Genomic DNA, 17743 nt, shown 5'->3' with positions numbered 1-17743 from the left:
GTGGCTCCACAGTAAACTAAAACAATGATAACTATCCTAAACAACAGTATACAAGGCATATTGACAGTGAGAGAGACATAAAGCGAGGCATAAATAAATCACAGGTGTTGATTGGGAGCGCTAGCTAAGACAACAACGGGTAAGACAACAACAACAGGTCAAATGGCGATGAATGGGCAGAGAGGGTCGGTTAACTACACACAGGGCCTCTCTAGCACTGAGATGCAGTGCCTTAGATCGCTGTGCCACTCGGAGCCCCTTACACAGCCTGGTGGTGTGTTTTACGTCCAACCCTACCTTGTCACAACTCATCGGCTCAAACGCATTAAGATGGAGAGAAATTCACACCTGTTAATTGAAATGCATTCCAGGTGACTAACTCATGAAGCTGGTTGAGAGAATGCCAAGAGCGTGCAAATCTGTCAAAGGCAAAGGGTTTGAGGAATCTAAAATTTAAGATACATTTTGATTTGTTTAATACTTTTTTGCTTACTACATGATTCCATATGTGTTATTTCATAGTTTTTATGTCTTCACTATTATTCTACAATGTAGAAAATAGTAAAAATAAAGATAAACCCTTGAATGAGTAGGTGTGTCCAAACTTTTAACTGGTACAGTATACGACTCAGACAATGTTCGAATATATACACAACTAAGACTATTCTAATATATGACTCAGCTGACTGTTCGAATACATACGACTCAGACTGGTGTAATATATGACTCAGCTGACTGTAATATATGACTCAGCTGACTGTTCGAATATACAGTTGAAGTCGTAAGTTTAAATTCACCTTAGCCAAATACATTTAAACTGTATTAGAATAATTGATTATGCTTATGTTGTATTAATAGAAGGGGAGGGGTTATAAGACCCCTCCCTCCTTACATTTATAGGGTCGTAGACTAGAGATTAACTATATATATATATATATCATTATGAGGTTTAATATTGTTCCACAGTACTTTTCTAGTCTCTCTGCTTCTTATGAATAAACTGTCTGAGAAATGTGTGACTTAAGACAGAACTCTGCAGGGGAGTGTAAGAGACAAGAGATTAGTCAGACATTCACTTCCGAGCTTTTAGACAGCTATATAAACACGACTTTTAGTGTTGAGAAGAAGATAATGACTTGGCAGTGACATCACTAGGGCTGGACTTTGGCTTTAATAAAACAACTTGAGCCTTATTCTTTGATGCAGTACTTACTGAGAAACATGCGTGCTATGTTCCTGATTGTCAACTTCTGTCTGCAATTGCATTAATAAAGGTTTTTGAATGATTTAATTAAAGATATTGTCATAATGCTAATTTCACCAATGAGCCAATGATTGACAAGGAACAAGGAAACGAACCCCAACAAGGTGTCTATAAGCAGTCATACTGTTTCCACCCGAGGTGTCTATAAGCTGGTTATAACCCGGCTACTGTTTCCACCCGAGGTGTCTATAAGCAGGTTATAACCCGGCTACTGTTTCTACCCGAGGTGACTATACGCTGGTTATAACCCGGCTACTGTTTCTACCCGAGGTGTCTATACGCTGGTTATAACCCGGCTACTGTTTCTACCCGAGGTGTCTATAAGCTGGTTATAACCCGGCTACTGTTTCTACCCGAGGTGTCTATAAGCTGGTTATAACCCGGCTACTGTTTCTACCCGAGGTGTCTATAAGCAGTTATACTGTTTTCACCTGAGGCGTGAAGATTTTGTTGTTGAACAGGAAGTGATGTCGGAACACCTTGATGATGAGGTCGAGCTCCCGTAGGTACTGGCGCTCCTCTGCGATCTCCAAGCGCACCAGGTCATCGTAGGTCAGCTCCCCCGACGACGACGGCTCCTCCGTACACTGAGACACCAGACCCATGTCCTCGTCCTGGTCAAACATGTCCATTAGGACCTGGGACAGAGAGACGTCAGGTCAGACATGTCCATTAGGACCTGGGAAGAGAGACGTCAGGTCAGACATGTCCATTAGGACCTGGGACAGAGAGACGTCAGGTCAGACATGTCCATTAGGACCTGGGACAGAGAGACGTCAGGTCAGACATGTCCATTAGGACCTGGGACAGAGAGACGTCAGGTCAGACATGTCCATTAGGACCTGGGACAGAGAGACGTCAGGTCAGACATGTCCATTAGGACCTGGGACAGAGAGACGTCAGGTCAGACATGTCCATTAGGACCTGGGACAGAGAGACGTCAGGTCAGACATGTCCATTAGGACCTGGGACAGAGACAGGTTAGCAAGTCAACCAGGACCATAGAATATATCTACTGACTTTGGAGTGGATTGGCATTGAAGGTGAACGAGATGCAAAAACACAGAGAGAGACAGCTAGACAGCTAGACACAGAGACAGCTAGACACAGAGCCAGCTAGACACGCAGCTAGATGCAGACAGACAGCTAGATGCAGACAGACAGCTAGCTAGATGCAGACAGACAGCTAGCTAGATGCAGACAGACAGCTAGATGCAGACAGACAGCTAGATGCAGACAGACAGCTAGATGCAGACAGATGGTATGTTTCCTACCTTGTCTGCACACATGGACACCTTGATGTCTTGCTGGCTGATCTCATAGTGTCTGATGTTACCAACGTAGTTTCCTGCTAGCTTCAGGATGTCAGCTGATATGTACTCTAGCACCGCCACGATGTAGAGGCAGACGTGGTAGTCTATCTTATAACCCAGCACCTCCTGTTGACAGGACAAACAGCAGGCGGGGTAGAGAGGAGGAGAGAGGGGGGGTTTAGAGTTAGGGAGGAGAGGAGAGAGGGGGGGGTTTAGAGTTAGGGAGGAGAGGAGAGAGGGGGGGTCAGAGTTAGGGAGGAGAGGAGAGAGGGAGGGTCAGAGTTAGGGAGGAGAGAGGGAGGGTCAGAGTTAGGGAGGAGAGGAGAGAGAGAGGGGTCAGAGTTAGGGAGGAGAGGAGAGAGGGAGGGTCAGAGTTAGGGAGGAGAGGAGAGAGGGGGGGGTCAGAGTTAGGGAGGAGAGGAGAGAGGGAGGGTCAGAGTTAGGGAGGAGAGGAGAGAGGGAGGGTCAGAGTTAGGGAGGAGAGGAGAGAGGGAGGGTCAGAGTTAGGGAGGAGAGGAGAGAGGGGGGGTCAGAGTTAGGGAGGAGAGGAGAGAGGGGGGGGGTTAGAGTTAGGGAGGAGAGGAGAGAGGGGGGGTCAGAGTTAGGGAGGAGAGGAGAGAGGGAGGGTCAGAGTTAGGGAGGAGAGGAGAGAGGGAGGGGGTTAGAGTTAGGGAGGAGAGGAGAGAGGGAGGGGGTTAGAGTTAGGGAGGAGAGAGGGAGGGGTTAGAGTTAGGGAGGAGAGGAGAGAGGGAGGGGGTTAGAGTTAGGGAGGAGAGGAGAGAGGGAGGGGGTTAGAGTTAGGGAGGAGAGGAGAGAGGGAGGGGGTTAGAGTTAGGGAGGAGAGAGGGAGGGGGTTAGAGTTAGGGAGGAGAGAGGGAGGGGGTTAGAGTTAGGGAGGAGAGAGGGAGGGGGTTAGAGTTAGGGAGGAGAGGACAAGAGAGAGGGGGGGTTAGAGGGAGATTTTCTGGAGCTCCTAAATGTCTTGTGGTGCCAATGATTTGTTTGTCATCTGAGCCCTGGTAAGGAGGATATGTACCTTGAGTAGAGGGTGTATCTTATCAACAGGGAGCAGTAGGGGGTTCCTCCTCTTCCTCTTCTCGATGGCCGACTGGGCGTCAGCTATGGCCCATTTATCTATGGGGTGGGGGAAGGTCTTCTGGACACGCTCCTCCACGTCCTGTACAGACCGTGGCTGGACCACACACAGCATGTTGAGCAGCTGCAGGATCAGCTCTTCGATGTGCTGCAGAGCTCCCTCCTTGGCTGACAGGGTGGGGTGCACCTGCAGCTGCACCTGGGAGAGAGGTAGAGGGACGTCAGAGACCCAGAGAGAGTCGACGGGGACAAACGTCAGAGACCCAGAGAGGCCAGAAACCTACAGCAGGAAAGGAAATAGTTAGGACACCTCATGAGTTTAAGGAAAATGTCCAGGACAGAGATGTGAAGGCTCTTCAATCAGTTAGGTCATTTAAAAAAAAACATCCTTGTGATGTGAGGATTGTATTGGCATAGCCTTCCCCCTCCCATCAGTTCCTGTTACATAGACACACAGCATGTCAGTGAAGAAACAGTCACTAGGCGTCCCGTGTGGCTCAGTTGGTAGAGCATGGTGTTTGCAACGCCAGGGTTGTGGGTTCGATTCCCACGGGGGACCAGTACGGGGAAATTTTTTTATGTATTCACCACTAAGTCGCTCTGGATAAGAGCGTCTGCTAAATGACTAAAATGTAAATGTACATCTCAGATACAACTAATGAAACTTAAACCTAGAGAAGAGGGGTGTGGTCTGTTGGAAAGAGGGGTGTGGTCTGTTGGAAAGAGGGGTGTGGTCTGTTGGAAAGAGGGGTGTGGTCTGTTGGAAAGAGGGGTGTGGTCTGTTGGAAAGAGGGGTGTGGTCTGTTGGAAAGAGGGGTGTGGTCTGTTGGAAAGAGGGGTGTGGTCTGTTGGAAAGAGGGGTGTGGTCTGTTGGAAAGAGGGGTGTGGTCTGTTGGAAAGAGGGGTGTGGTCTGTTGGAAAGAGGGGTGTGGTCTGTTGGAAAGAGGGGTGTGGTCTGTTGGAAAGAGGGGTGTGGTCTGTTGGAAAGAGGCCTAGAAGAGGGGTGTGGTCTGTTGGAAAGAGGCCTAGAAGAGGGGTGTGGTCTGTTGGAAAGAGGCCTAGAAGAGGGGTGTGGTCTGGTGGAAAGTGGCCTAGAAGAGGGGTGTGGTCTGTTGGAAAGTGGCCTAGAAGAGGGGTGTGGTCTGTTGGAAAGTATCTATGGGCAGACACAGACTCCATCTCAGTCTGGTCGTCAGGAGGGGTGTGGCCTATCACTGGAATGCCGTCTACTCTGTACAGATACTATTATGGGACTGGCAGTCTGCTAAACCGCTGTGAGGGAGAGGAGAGAGAACAACAAGCACAAAGCGGTGGTGTTCACATGGTCGTGATGGAATTACCCTGGCTGGTAAAAAAATTAATCCAGCTCTGATGACAAAACATGGCCCCCAGGCCCAGCAGGAGGAATGTGTAGCTGGCTGACCAACACGGCACCATAGATTCTGCTGGTCTGGGTGATAGTGACAGACATGGTCTCAACAGTCATTGAACCATGGATCTTTCCAGACCAAATGAATACCTTAAATCTATTTAGATTACCAGAAATATATCTCATTGCTCCATACACTACTATAGTACTGTTTCCTACTTCGAATTACAAAACAATCCACTTGCTTACACCACGGTCACATTGTGCTCATCTGTTTAACATAAATCCAGAGAGACTAAATGGAAACTATAGCCTAACTTAAAATGGAATATTAAAATAGAAAACAGCAGAAGACAAATCATCTTTGCCTCAGATTCCACGACGACACCAAGCATTGTTAAGATTCTGAGTCACCACACAGAGACAGAAAGTACGGGGGTTTTCCCTTCCTAAGCCTGGCTCCATTCACAAAACCCTTCTGGTCCGTTAGTTTCGTCAGCCAACAAGTGCTCGCTATCCCACAGACAGGAAGAGGCAAATTTAAAATCTACAGTGCAGTCGGAAAGTAGTCAGACCCCTTCACTTTTTCCACATTTTGTTACGTTACAGCCTTATTCTAAAATTGATTAAATTGTTATTTTTTCCCCCCTCAACCTACACACAGTACCCCATAATGATCAAGCAAAAGCAGGTTTAGAAATGTTTGCAAATGTATTAAAAATAAAACTGAAATACCACATTTACAAAAGTATTCAGACCTTTTACTCAGTACTTTGTTGAAGCACCATTGGCAGCGATTACAGCCTAGAGTCTTCTTGGGTATGACGCTACAAGCTTGTCACACCTGTATTTGGGGAGTTTCTCACTTCCCTGCAGATCCTCTCAAGCTCTGTCAGGTTGGATGGGGAGCGTCGCTGCACAGCTATTTTCAGGTCTCTCCAGAGATGTTAGATCAGGTTCAAGTCCGGGCTCTGGCTGGGCCACTCAAGGACATTCAGAGACTTGTACCGAAGCCACTCCTGCGTTGTCTTGGCTGTGTGCTTAGGGTCGTTGTCCTGTTGGAAGGTGAACCTTCACCCCAGTCTGAGGTCCTGAGCGCTTTCTATCAAGCATCGCTGTACTTTTCTCCGTTCATCTTTCCCTCGATCCTGACTAGTCTCCCAGTCCCTGCCACTGAAAAACATCCCCACAGCATGATACTGCCACCACCATGCTTCACCGTAGGCATGGTGCCAGGTTTCCTCCAGACGTGACGCTTGGCATTCAGGCCAGAATTCAATTTTGGTTTCATCAGACCAGAGAATCTTGTTTCTCATGGTCTGAGAGTCTTTAACCTCTATGGGCTAACCTACTCAACAGCCAGTTGAATCCCGTGGCGCGTTATTCAAATACCTTAGAAATGCTATTACTTCAATTTTTCAAAAATATGACTATTTTACACCATTTTAAAGATAAGACTCTCGTTAATCTAACCACACTGTCCGATTTCAAAAAGGCTTTACAACGAAAGCAAAACATTAGATTATGTCAGCAGAGTACCCAGCCAGAAATAATCAGACACCCATTTTTCAAGCTAGCATATAATGTCACATAAACCCAAACCACAGCTAAATGTAGCACTAACCTTTGATGATCTTCATCAGATGACAACCCTAGGACATTATGTTATAAACAATACATGCATGTTTTGTTCAATCAAGTTCATATTTATATCAAAAACCAGCTTTTTACATTAGCATGTGACTAGCATGTGACTAGCATTCCCACCGAACACTGCCGGTGAATTTACTAAATTACTCACGATAAACGTTCACAAAATGCATAACAATTATTTTAAGAATTATAGATACAGAACTCCTCTATGCACTCGATATGTCCGATTTTAAAATAGCTTTCCGGTGAAAGCACACTTTGCAATATTCTCAGTAGATAGCCCGGCATCACAGGGCTAGCTATTTAGACACCCAGCAAGTTTAGCACTCATCAAAGTCAGATTTACTATAAAAAAAAATGTTATTACCTTTGTTGTCTTCGTCAGAATGCACTCCCAGGACTTCTACTTCAATAACAAATGTTGGTTTGGTCCAAAATAATCCATCGTTATATCCAAATAGCGGCATTTTTGTTCGTGCGTTCAAGACACTATCCTAAAGGGTAAATAAGGGTGGCGAGCATGGCGCAATTCGTGACAAAAAAAAATCTAAATATTCCATTACCGTACTTCGAAGCATGTCAACCGCTGTTTAAAATCAATTTTTATGCCATTTTTCTCATAAAAAAGCGATAATATTCCGACCGGGAATCTGCGTTTAGGTAAACAGACAAAGGAAAAGAAAGCATTCGGTCGACACGGGCACGCGCCTAAGCCCATAGTACTCTGAGTGGCCACTTGCCAAAAGCGATAAAGTGTTTCAGCCAGAGCCTGCCTCGATATCGTTCAGCTTTTTCCCGGGCTCTGATAGCCTATGGAAGCCGTAGGAAGTGTCACGTTATTGCACAGATCCTGAGTCTTCAATAAAAAGAGCCAAGATGAAACACTACTTCTCAGACAGGCCACTTCCTGCTTGAAATCTTCTCAGGTTTTGGCCTGCCATATGAGTTCTGTTATACTCACAGACACCATTCAAACAGTTTTAGAAACTTTAGGGTGTTTTCTATCCAAAGCCAATAATTATATGCATATTCTAGTTACTGGGCAGGAGTAGTAACCAGATTAAATCGGGTACGTTTTTTATCCGGCCGTGTCAATACTGCCCCCTAGCCCTAACAGGTTAAGTGCCTTTTGGCAAACCAAGTGGGCTGTCATGTGCCTTTTACTGAGAAGTGGCTTCCGTCTGGCCACTTTACCGTGAAGGCCTGATTTGTGGAGTGCTGCAGAGATGGTTGTCCTTCTGGAAGGTTCTACCATCTCCAGAGAAACTCTGGAGCTCTGTCAGAGTGACCATCGGTGTCTCGGTCACCTCCCTGACCAAGGCCCTTCTCCCCCGATTGCCCAGTTTGGCCGGGCGGCCAGCTCTAGGAAGAGTCTGTGGTTCCAAACTTCTTCCATTTAAGAATGATGGAGGCCGCTGTGCAGAAAATGTTTTGGTACCCTTCCCAAGATCTGTGCCTTGACACAATCCTGTCTCGGAGCTCTACGGACAATTCCTTCAAACTAATGACTTGGTTTTTGCTCTGATGTGCACTGTCAACTGTGGGAGCTTATACAGACAGGTGTGTGCCTTTCCAAACCATGTCCAATCAATTGAATTTACCACAGGTGGACTCCAATCAAGTTGTAGAAACATCAAGGATGATCAATGGAAACAGGATGCACCTGAGCTCAATTTCAAGTCTCAATTTCATGTCTGATACTTATGTAAGGTATTTGTTTTTTTATACATTTGCAAACATTTCTAAAAAAACATGTTTTCGCATTGTCATTATGCAGTATCGTCTATAGATTGATGAGGATTTTATTTTTTAAATTATTTTTAGAATAAGTCTGTAGTGTGTGGAAGAAGTCAAAAGGGGTCTGAATACTTTCCGAACGCAGTGTACTATACTACCATAGAAGTAAATAAAGGTGGTAGCCTATCAGCAAGAGACATCCCTGGGTCTGAAACCCCTTACCACTGTGCCCACCCCTGGGTCTGAAACCCCTTACCACTGTGCCCATCCCTGGGTCTGAAACCCCTTACCACTGTGCCCATCCCTGGGTCTGCAACACCTTACCACTGTGCCCATCCCTGGGTCTGCAACACCTTACCACTGTGCCCATCCGTGGGTCCCTGGGTCTGCAACACCTTACCACTGTGCCCATCCCTGGGTCTGAAACACCTTACCACTGTGCCCATGTAATCTGATCCAAATGCAGAACATCTGTGGACACTTTGACCTGATCATAAAGCAACTAAGTGGAAAAGTCAAGCCCCTAAGACAAAGAGCTAAAAAATGTCAGGGAGATTACATTGAAATGACATTGAAACAACATGGAACAGATGTTGAATTGACATCTGTGTCCAGTTGGGTGGCTTTGAGGTGAAAAATTAGACAATACAATAAAATAGAAACGGGAGTAGCTATATAGTGTAATAGTAAATGGTAATGAATAGTCAGTACAGTCGTCAAAATCAAATGTTATGTCACATGCGCCAAATACAACAAGTCCAACAATGCAGTTAAAGAAAATATTTACTAAATAAACTGAAGAAAAAAGATAAATAATAAAATAACAATAACAGGGGGTACTGGATCAATGTGCAAGGGATACAGGTTAGTCGAGGTAATATGTAGATGTAGGTAGGGGTGAAGTGACTATGCATAGATAAACAGCAAGTAGCAGCAGTGTTAAAAAAAGAAAAAAAAGAAAGAGGGATGGGGGGGGGGGAAATGCAAACTGTCCGGTGGCCATTTGATTAGCTGTTCAGGAGTCTTATGGCTTGGGGGTAGAAGCTGTTTAGAAGCCTCTTGGACCTAGACATGGCGCTCCAGTACTGATGCCATGCGGTAGCAGAGAGAACAATCTATGACTTGGGAGGCTGGAGTCTTTGGCAAGTTTTAGGGCCTTCCTCTGACACCGCCTGGTATAGAGGTCCTGGATGGCAGGAAGCTTGGCCCCAGTGATGATGTACTGGGCCGTACGCAGTACCCTCTGTAGCGCCTTGCGGTCGGAGGCCGAGCAGTTGCCATACCAGGCGGTGCTGCAACCAGTCAGAATGCTCTCGATGGTGCAGCTGTAGAACCTTTTGAGGATCTGGGGACCCATGCCAAATCTTTTCAGTCTCGAGGGGGAATAAGCATTGTTGTGCCCTTTTCATGACTGTCTTGGTGTTTTTTGGACCATGATAGTTTGTTGGTGATGTGGACACCAAGGAACTTGAAGTACTCAACCTGCTCTACTACAGCCCTGTCGATGATAATGGGGGCGTGCTCAGCCCTCCGTTTCCTGTAGTCCACAATCATCTCCTTAGTCTTCATCACGTTGAGGGAGAGGTTGTTGTCCTGGCACCACACTTCCAGGTCTCTCCCGATAGGCCCGTCAGGAAGTCCAGGATCCAGTTGCAGAGGGAGGGGTTTAGTCCCAGGGTCCTCAGCTTAGTGATGAGCTTTGAGGGCACTATGATGTTGAACACTGAGCTGTAGTCAATGAACAGCATTCTCATGTAGGTGTTCCTTTTGTCCAGGTGGGAAAGGGCAGTGTGGAGTGCAATAGAGATTGTGTCATCTGTGGATCTGTTGAGACAGTATGCAAATTGAAGTGGCCTCGGGTTTCTGGGATGGTGATGATGTGAGCCATGACCAGCCTTTGAAAGCACTTCATGGCTACAGATGTGAGTGCGTGCTACCTTTTGATAAAATACGGACCAGTTCCGTATTTCACTGAAATAATAAACGTCTTGTTTTCTAAATGATAGTTTCCAGATTTTACCATACTAATGACCAAAGGCTCGTATTTGTGTGTTTATTATATTATAATTAAGTCTATGATTTGATAGAGCAGTCTGAGCGGTGGTAGGCAGCAACAGGCTTGTAAGCACTCATTCAAACAGCACTTTCCTGCGTTTGCCAGCAGCTCTTAGCAATGCTTGAAGCACAGCGCTGTTTATGACTTCAAACCTATCAACTCCTAAGATTAGGCCGGCAATACTAAAGTGCCAATAAGAATATCCAACAGTCAAAGGTATATGAAATACAAATGGTATAGGAGACAAATAGTCGATAGTCATAATTGCTATAACTACAACCTAAAAATCATAAATCGTTCGACCTCTACTTGAAACATGTAGGTATTACAGACTCTGCCAGAGACAGTTTGGAAATGTCAGTGAAGACGCTTCCCACTTTTTGGAAGCAAACCACTCGATTTCGTCTCTGCGTTATATTGGCATCGAACATGTCACCCTCCCTAGGAGAGAGGGTGACCTTGATAATTTATTGGTAAGATGAGAGGCTGCCTGGATCTTTAATTTAAAGACCCTTGCACCCGTCGGTCTCAACATAGACTTTGATCTTAAGCCATTCTTGTGACTTTGCCATTGTAATTGTTTGTAAGCTTGTGTACTCTAAAATGAATCTATGATCGTATGCTATCCATTTGTTTTTTGTATGCTGTTCTTTGTATGCCTTTTTTATATTTGAGAATTAACCAATGATATTAGGCCACACTTAGCCATGATTACAGACACCTGTGTGCCTTTTGACCGTATATAAAACGAGTCATCTCGCAGTGTTTGTGATCATACCCTGATGAAGACAGCTTGGCTGTCGAAACGTTGGATAATTACATTTTTGCATCTGAGCTCCTAGAGTGTGAGGCTCTCCCTCATTTTCAAGTTTTCTACTCCGCTAACCAGCACCTCGCCTTAATAGGTGTGCGTTTCTTTTTCTTCTAGACTATATTTATGCTTTGCCTGTTTGATGGTTTGTCTGAGGGCGTAGCGGGATTTCATATAAGCTTCCAGGTTAGAGTCCCGCTCCTTGAAAACGGCAGCTTTACCCTTTAGCCCAGAGCGGATGTTGCCTGTAATCCATGGCTTCTGGTTGGGGTATGTACGGTCACTGTGGGTACGACATCGATGCACTTATTGACAAAGCCAGCGACTGATGTGGTATACTCAATGCCATCGGATGAGTCCCGGAACATATTCCAGTCTGTGCTAGAGGAACAATCCTGCAGCTTAGGATCAGCGTCATCTGACCACTTCCGTATTGAGCGAGTCACTGGTGCTTCCTGCTTTACTTTTTGATTTTAAGCAGGAATCAGGAGGATAGAATTATGGTCAGATTTGCCAAATGGAGGGCGAGGGAGAGCTTTGTACACATCTCTGTGTCTGTGTGTGGAGTAAAGGTGGTCTAGAGTTTCTTCCTCTTGTTGCACATGTAACATGCTGGTAGAAATGAGGTAAAATGGATTTAAGTTACCCTGCATTAAAGTCCCCGGCCACTAGGAGCACTACCTCTGGATGAGCGGTTTCCTGTTTGCTTATGGCCTTATACAGCTCGTTGAATGCGGTCTTAGTGCCAGCATTGGTTTGTGGTGGTAAATAGACAGTTATGAAAAATATAGATAAACTCTCTTGGTAAAGAGTGTGGTCTACAGCTTATCGCGAGATACTCTTCCTCAGTAAGAAAAACCTTGAGACTTCCTTAATAATTGACTTTGCACACCAACTGTTATTAACAAATAGACACAGACCATCACCCCTTGTCTTACCGGATGCAGCTGTTCTGTCTTGCCGATGCACGGAAAAACTGTATAATACCCATGTCGTCGTTCAGCCACATCTCGGTAAAACATATTACAGTTCTTAATGTCCCGTTGGTTACTAGCGTTACTAGTCAGCAGTGCCATACCGTAAGAGATAGTAGATGAGATGCAGGAGGCCTTGATGCTAATGGAAGGTGTAGTGTAGTGTTACATAGTTTCATCTCCATTAGGGAGGGAGGGCTGGCAGGCGGGCTGGCTGGGAGTCCCAGCACTCTCTAGCTCACATGATCTTTTTCCTCTCTCCACCATCCTCCCATATTTCTCTCCCTCCCTCCACACTTCCACCCCTCTCTTCCCTTTCACTCGCCACCTACCTCCCTCGCGCTTATTGATGCTGGTGTATAACAAGCAGGGAGCAGGCTCTTTTAAAGCCACATACAGTAATAGTGGTAGTAGGAGTAGTAATAGTAGTGGTAGTAGTGGTGGTAGTAGTGGTGGTAGCATCAGTAGTAGTAGCAGTAGCATCAGTAGTAGCAGCAGAGGCAGCATCAGTAGTAGTAGCAGAGGCAGCATCAGTAGTAGTAGTAGCAGCAGCAGCGGTAGCATCAGTAGTAGTAGCAGTAGCAGAGGCAGCATCAGTAGTAGTAGCATCAGTAGTAGTAGTAGCAGAGGTAGCATCAGTAGTAGTAGCAGAGGCAGCATCAGTAGTAGTAGTAGCATCAGTAGTAGTAGTAGCAGAGGTAGTATCAGTAGTAGTAGCAGCAGCAGCGGTAGCATCAGTAGTAGTAGCAGAGGCAGTAGTAGTAGCAGAGGCAGCATCAGTAGTAGTAGCATCAGTAGTAGTAGCAGCAGAGGTAGCCTCAGTTGTAGTAGCATCAGTAGTAGTTGTAGTAGCAGAGGCAGCATCAGTAGTAGTAGCAGTGGTAATAGTAGAGGCAGCAGCGGTAGTAGTAGCAGCAGCATCAGAGGCAGCATCAGTAGTAGTAGCAGCTGTAGTAGTAGTAGTAGTAGTAGTAGCAGCAATAGCATCAGTAGTGGTAGCAGTGGTATCAGCAGTAGTAGCAGAGGTAGCATCAGTAGTAGTAGCAGTAGCAGCATCAGTAGTAGCAGCAGCAGAGGCAGCATCAGTAGTAGTAGCAGTAGCAGAGGCAGCATCAGTAGTAGTAGCAGCGGTAGTAGTAGTAGCAGAGGCAGCATCAGTAGTAGTAGCAGCGGTAGCATCAGTAGTAGTAGCAGAGGCAGCATCAGTAGTAGTAGCAGAGGCAGCATCAGTAGCAGTAGCAGTAGTAGCATCAGTAGTAGTAGTAGCAGCAGTAGCAGAGGCAGCATCAGTAGTAGTAGTAGTAGTAGCAGCAGAGGTAACATCAGTAGTAGTAGTTGCAGCGGTAGTAGTAGTAGCAATAGCATCAGTAGTAGTGGTAGCAGCGGTAGCAGCAGTGGTATCAGCAGTAGTAGCAGCAGCAGTAGCATCAGTAGTAGTAGCAGCAGCAGCAGTAGCATCAGTAGTAGTAGCAGTAGCATGGTCAGCAGTAGTAGCAGTAGTATGACTAGTAGTAGTGGCAGTAGTATTACCAGTAGTAGTGGCAGCAGCATCAGTAGTAGTAGCAGCATCACCAGTAGTAGAAGCATGGTCAGCAGTAGTAGGGCTAGTAGTAGTGGCAGTAGTAGCATGGTTAGTAGTAGTGGCAGTAGTAGTGGCAGCAGCAGTGGTTGTAGTAGCATGGTTAGTAGTAGTGGCAGTAGTATTACCAGTAGTAGTAGCAGCAGCAGCAGCGGCATGGTTAGTAGCAGCGGCAGTAGTATTACCAGTAGTAGTGGCAGCAGCAGTAGTAGTAGTGGCATGGTTAGTAGTAGTGGCAGTAGTAGCATGGTTAGTAGTATTACCAGTAGTAGTGGCAGCAGCAGTGGTTGTAGTAGCATGGTTAGTAGTAGTGGCAGTAGTATTACCAGTAGTAGTAGCAGCAGCAGCGGCATGGTTAGTAGCAGCGGCAGTAGTATTACCAGTAGTAGTGGCAGCAGCAGTAGTAGTGGCATGGTTAGTAGTAGTGGCAGTAGTATTACCAGTAGTAGTGGCAGCAGCAGTAGTAGTGGCAGTAGTAGCATGGTTAGTAGTAGCATGGTTAGTAGTATTACCAGTAGTAGTGGCAGCAGCAGCAGTAGTAGCATCAGTAGTAGAGGCAGCATCAGTAGTAGTAGAGGCAGCATCAGTAGTAGTAGAGGCAGCATCAGTAGTAGCAGCATCAGTAGTAGCAGTGGCATGGTTAGTAGTAGTGGCAGTGGCAGTAGTAGTGGAAGCAGCAGTGGTTGTAGTAGCATGGTTAGTAGTAGTGGCAGTAGTATTACCAGTAGTAGTAGCAGCAGCAGCGGCATGGTTAGTAGCAGCGGCAGTAGTATTACCAGTAGTAGTGGCAGCAGCAGTAGTAGTAGTGGCATGGTTAGTAGTAGTGGCAGTAGTATTACCAGTAGTAGTGGCAGCAGCAGTAGTAGTAGTGGCATGGTTAGTAGTAGTGCCAGTAGTATTACCAGTAGTAGTGGCAGTAGTAGTGGCAGTAGTAGCATGGTTAGTAGTATTACCAGTAGTAGTGGCAGCAGCAGCAGTAGTAGCATCAGTAGTAGAGGTAGCATCAGTAGTAGAGGCAGCATCAGTAGTAGTAGAGGCAGCATCAGTAGTAGTAGCATCAGTAGTAGTAGTGGCATGGTTAGTAGTAGTGGCAGTAGTAGCATGGTTAGTAGTAGTGGCAGTAGTATTACCAGTAGTAGTGGAAGCAGCAGTGGTTGTAGTAGCATGGTTAGTAGTAGTGGCAGTAGTATTACCAGTAGTAGTAGCAGCAGCAGCGGCATGGTTAGTAGCAGCGGCAGTAGTATTACCAGTAGTAGTGGCAGCAGCAGTAGTAGTAGTGGCATGGTTAGTAGTAGTGGCAGTAGTATTACCAGTAGTAGTGGCAGCAGCAGTAGTAGTAGCGGCATGGTTAGTAGTAGTGGCAGCAGCAGTAGTAGTGGCAGTAGTAGCATGGTTAGTAGTATTACCAGTAGTAGTGGCAGCAGTAGTAGCATCAGTAGTAGAGGTAGCATCAGTAGTAGAGGCAGCATCAGTAGTAGTAGAGGCAGCATCAGTAGTAGTAGTAGCAGCAGCGGTAGCAGTAGAGGCAGCGTCAGTAGTAGTAGCAGCGGCAGCATCAGTAGTAGCAGCAGCAGCATCAGTAGTAGCAGCAGCATCAGTAGTAGCAGCAGCATCAGTAGTAGCAGCAGCAGAGGCAGCATCAGTAGTAGTAGCAGCAGTAGTAGTAGTAGTAGTAGCAGAGGTAGCATCAGTAGTAGCAGCAGCAGTAGTAGCAGAGGAAGCATCAGTAGTAGTAGCATCAGTAGTAGTAGTAGTAGTAGTAGCAGCAGCAGCAGCAGCATCAGTAGTAGTAGTAGAGGTAGCATCAGTAGTAGTAGCAGCGGTAGTAGTAGTAGTAGTAGCAATTGCATCAGTAGTAGCGGTAGCAGCGGTAGCAGCAGTGGTATCAGCAGTAGTAGCAGAGGCAGCATCAGTAGTAGTAGCAGAGGCAGCATCAATAGTAGTAGCAGTAGCAGAGGCAGCATCAATAGTAGTAGCAGTAGCAGAGGCAGCATCAATAGTAGTAGCAGTGGTAGCATCAGTAGTAGTAGCAGAGGCAGCATCAGTAGTAGTAGTAGCAGAGGTAGCATCAGTAGTAGTAGTAGTAGTAGTAGTAATAGCAGCAGAGGCAGCATCAGTAGTAGTAGTAGCAGAGGCAGCATCAGTAGTAGTAGCAGTAGTAGCAGAGGCAGCATCAGTAGCAGTAGCAGTAGCAGCATCACTAGTAGTAGTAGCAGCAGCAGCGGTGGTAGTAGTAGTAGTAGCAGCAGTAGTAGTAGTAGCAGCAGCATCAGTAGTAGTAGCAATAGCATCAGTAGTAGTAGCAATAGCATCAGTAGTAGTAGCAATAGCATCAGTAGTAGTGGTAGTAGTAGCAGCAGTAGCATCAGTAGTAGTAGCAGCATCACCAGCAGTAGAAGCATGGTCAGCAGTAGCGGCAGTAGTAGTAGTAGTAGTAGTAGTAGTAGCATGGCTAGTAGTAGTGGCAGCAGCAGTTGTAGTAGCATGGTTAGTAGAAGTGGCAGTAGTAGTAGTAGTGGCATGGTTAGTAGCAGCGGCAGTAGTATTACCAGTAGTAGTGGCAGCAGCAGTAGTAGTAGTGGCATGGTTAGTAGTAGTGGCAGTAGTATTACCAGTAGCAGTAGTAGTGGCAGTAGTAGCATGGATAGTAGTAGTGGCAGTAGTATTACCAGTAGTAGTGGAAGCAGCAGTGGTAGTAGTAGCATGGTTAGTAGTAGTGGCAGTAGTATTACCAGTAGTAGTGGAAGCAGCAGTGGTAGTAGTAGCATGGTTAGTAGTAGTGGCAGTAGTATTACCAGTAGTAGTGGCAGCCAGTAGTCTGTGTCTCCCTCTGTGTGTGTGAAATCCATTTGAGGCTCATGGGTTTGGTGTTGATGTAGCAGTCTGTCTGTATGTGTGTGTCGGTTTCTATTTGAGGCCAATGATGAGGATGGTGTTTAAGGAGCTGATGTGAGACAAGACTCACCCGTCTCTGCTCGGAGAAGACTCACCCGTCTCTGCTCGGAGAAGACTCACCCGTCTCTGCTCGGAGAAGACTCACCCTAACCCGTCTGCTCTGAGAAGACTCACCCTAACCCGTCTGCTCTGAGAAGACTCACCCTAACCCGTCTGCTCTGAGAAGACTCACCCTAACCCGTCTGCTCTAAGAAGACTAACCCTAACCCGTCTGCTCTGAGAAGACTAACCCTAACCCGTCCGCTCGGGGACAGACGGGGACCAGAGAGTTTCCATTAGCTGATAATAGCCGGCTTTTGGAACGTCCAAAAAATTTAAAAGCCGATAAATAAAATTAGCACTGGCCAATTTTTGCCTATTCAGTGATTGAAATACCAGTTGAGTAGCACGAAAGCTGCTGCTACAGGCATGCTGGGTAATCAGCGGAGGAGACACGGGCTGTGGATGAGGACGACAGAGACTTCTGGCAGACAGTAGGAGAGCTGCTGCTACAGGCATGCTGGGTAATCAGCGGAGGAGACATGGGCTGTGGATGAGGACGACAGAGACTTCTGGCAGACAGTAGGAGAGCTGCTGCTACAGGCATGCTGGGTAATCAGCGGAGGAGACATGGGCTGTGGATGAGGACGACAGAGACTTCTGGCAGACAGTAGGAGAGCTGCTGCTACAGGCATGCTGGGTAATCAGCGGAGGAGACATGGGCTGTGGATGAGGACGACAGAGACTTCTGGCAGACAGTAGGAGAGCTGCTGCTACAGGTCAAACAGCTTGTTGGTTGCTGCTGGAGTGAAACATGCTTTTATAAGCCCAATCATTGCGAAAAAAATTATGAACGCAATCGCAAGTTAAAAACAGTTGATGGCCACAATTAAAAATATCCACTAATTGAATGGGGCGGCAGGAGCGGCAGGTAGCCTAGTGCTTAGAGCGTTGGACT

General features: G+C 46.4%; 1 protein-coding gene across 3 annotated transcripts in view; it reads right to left on the bottom strand.

The window, feature by feature from the left end:
- LOC106611443 (son of sevenless homolog 2) overlaps positions 1–17743 on the bottom strand; it is a 100919-nt gene that overhangs the window by 75232 nt on the left and 7944 nt on the right. For all 3 annotated transcript variants that reach the window (XM_045723731.1, XM_045723733.1, XM_045723732.1), the window contains exons 2-4: positions 3614–3871; positions 2539–2703; positions 1696–1902 (exon numbers count right to left, since the gene is read on the bottom strand). In XM_045723731.1, the coding sequence (XP_045579687.1) occupies positions 1696–1902; positions 2539–2703; positions 3614–3871 (630 nt within the window). The remainder of the gene's footprint in view (positions 1–1695; positions 1903–2538; positions 2704–3613; positions 3872–17743) is intronic.

This window comes from Salmo salar, chromosome ssa09, assembly GCF_905237065.1.
Source record: "Salmo salar chromosome ssa09, Ssal_v3.1, whole genome shotgun sequence".
Taxonomy (NCBI): domain Eukaryota; kingdom Metazoa; phylum Chordata; class Actinopteri; order Salmoniformes; family Salmonidae; genus Salmo; species Salmo salar.
Note: the sequence above shows the minus strand (reverse complement) of the source record. Positions and strands in the feature narration are given on the sequence as shown.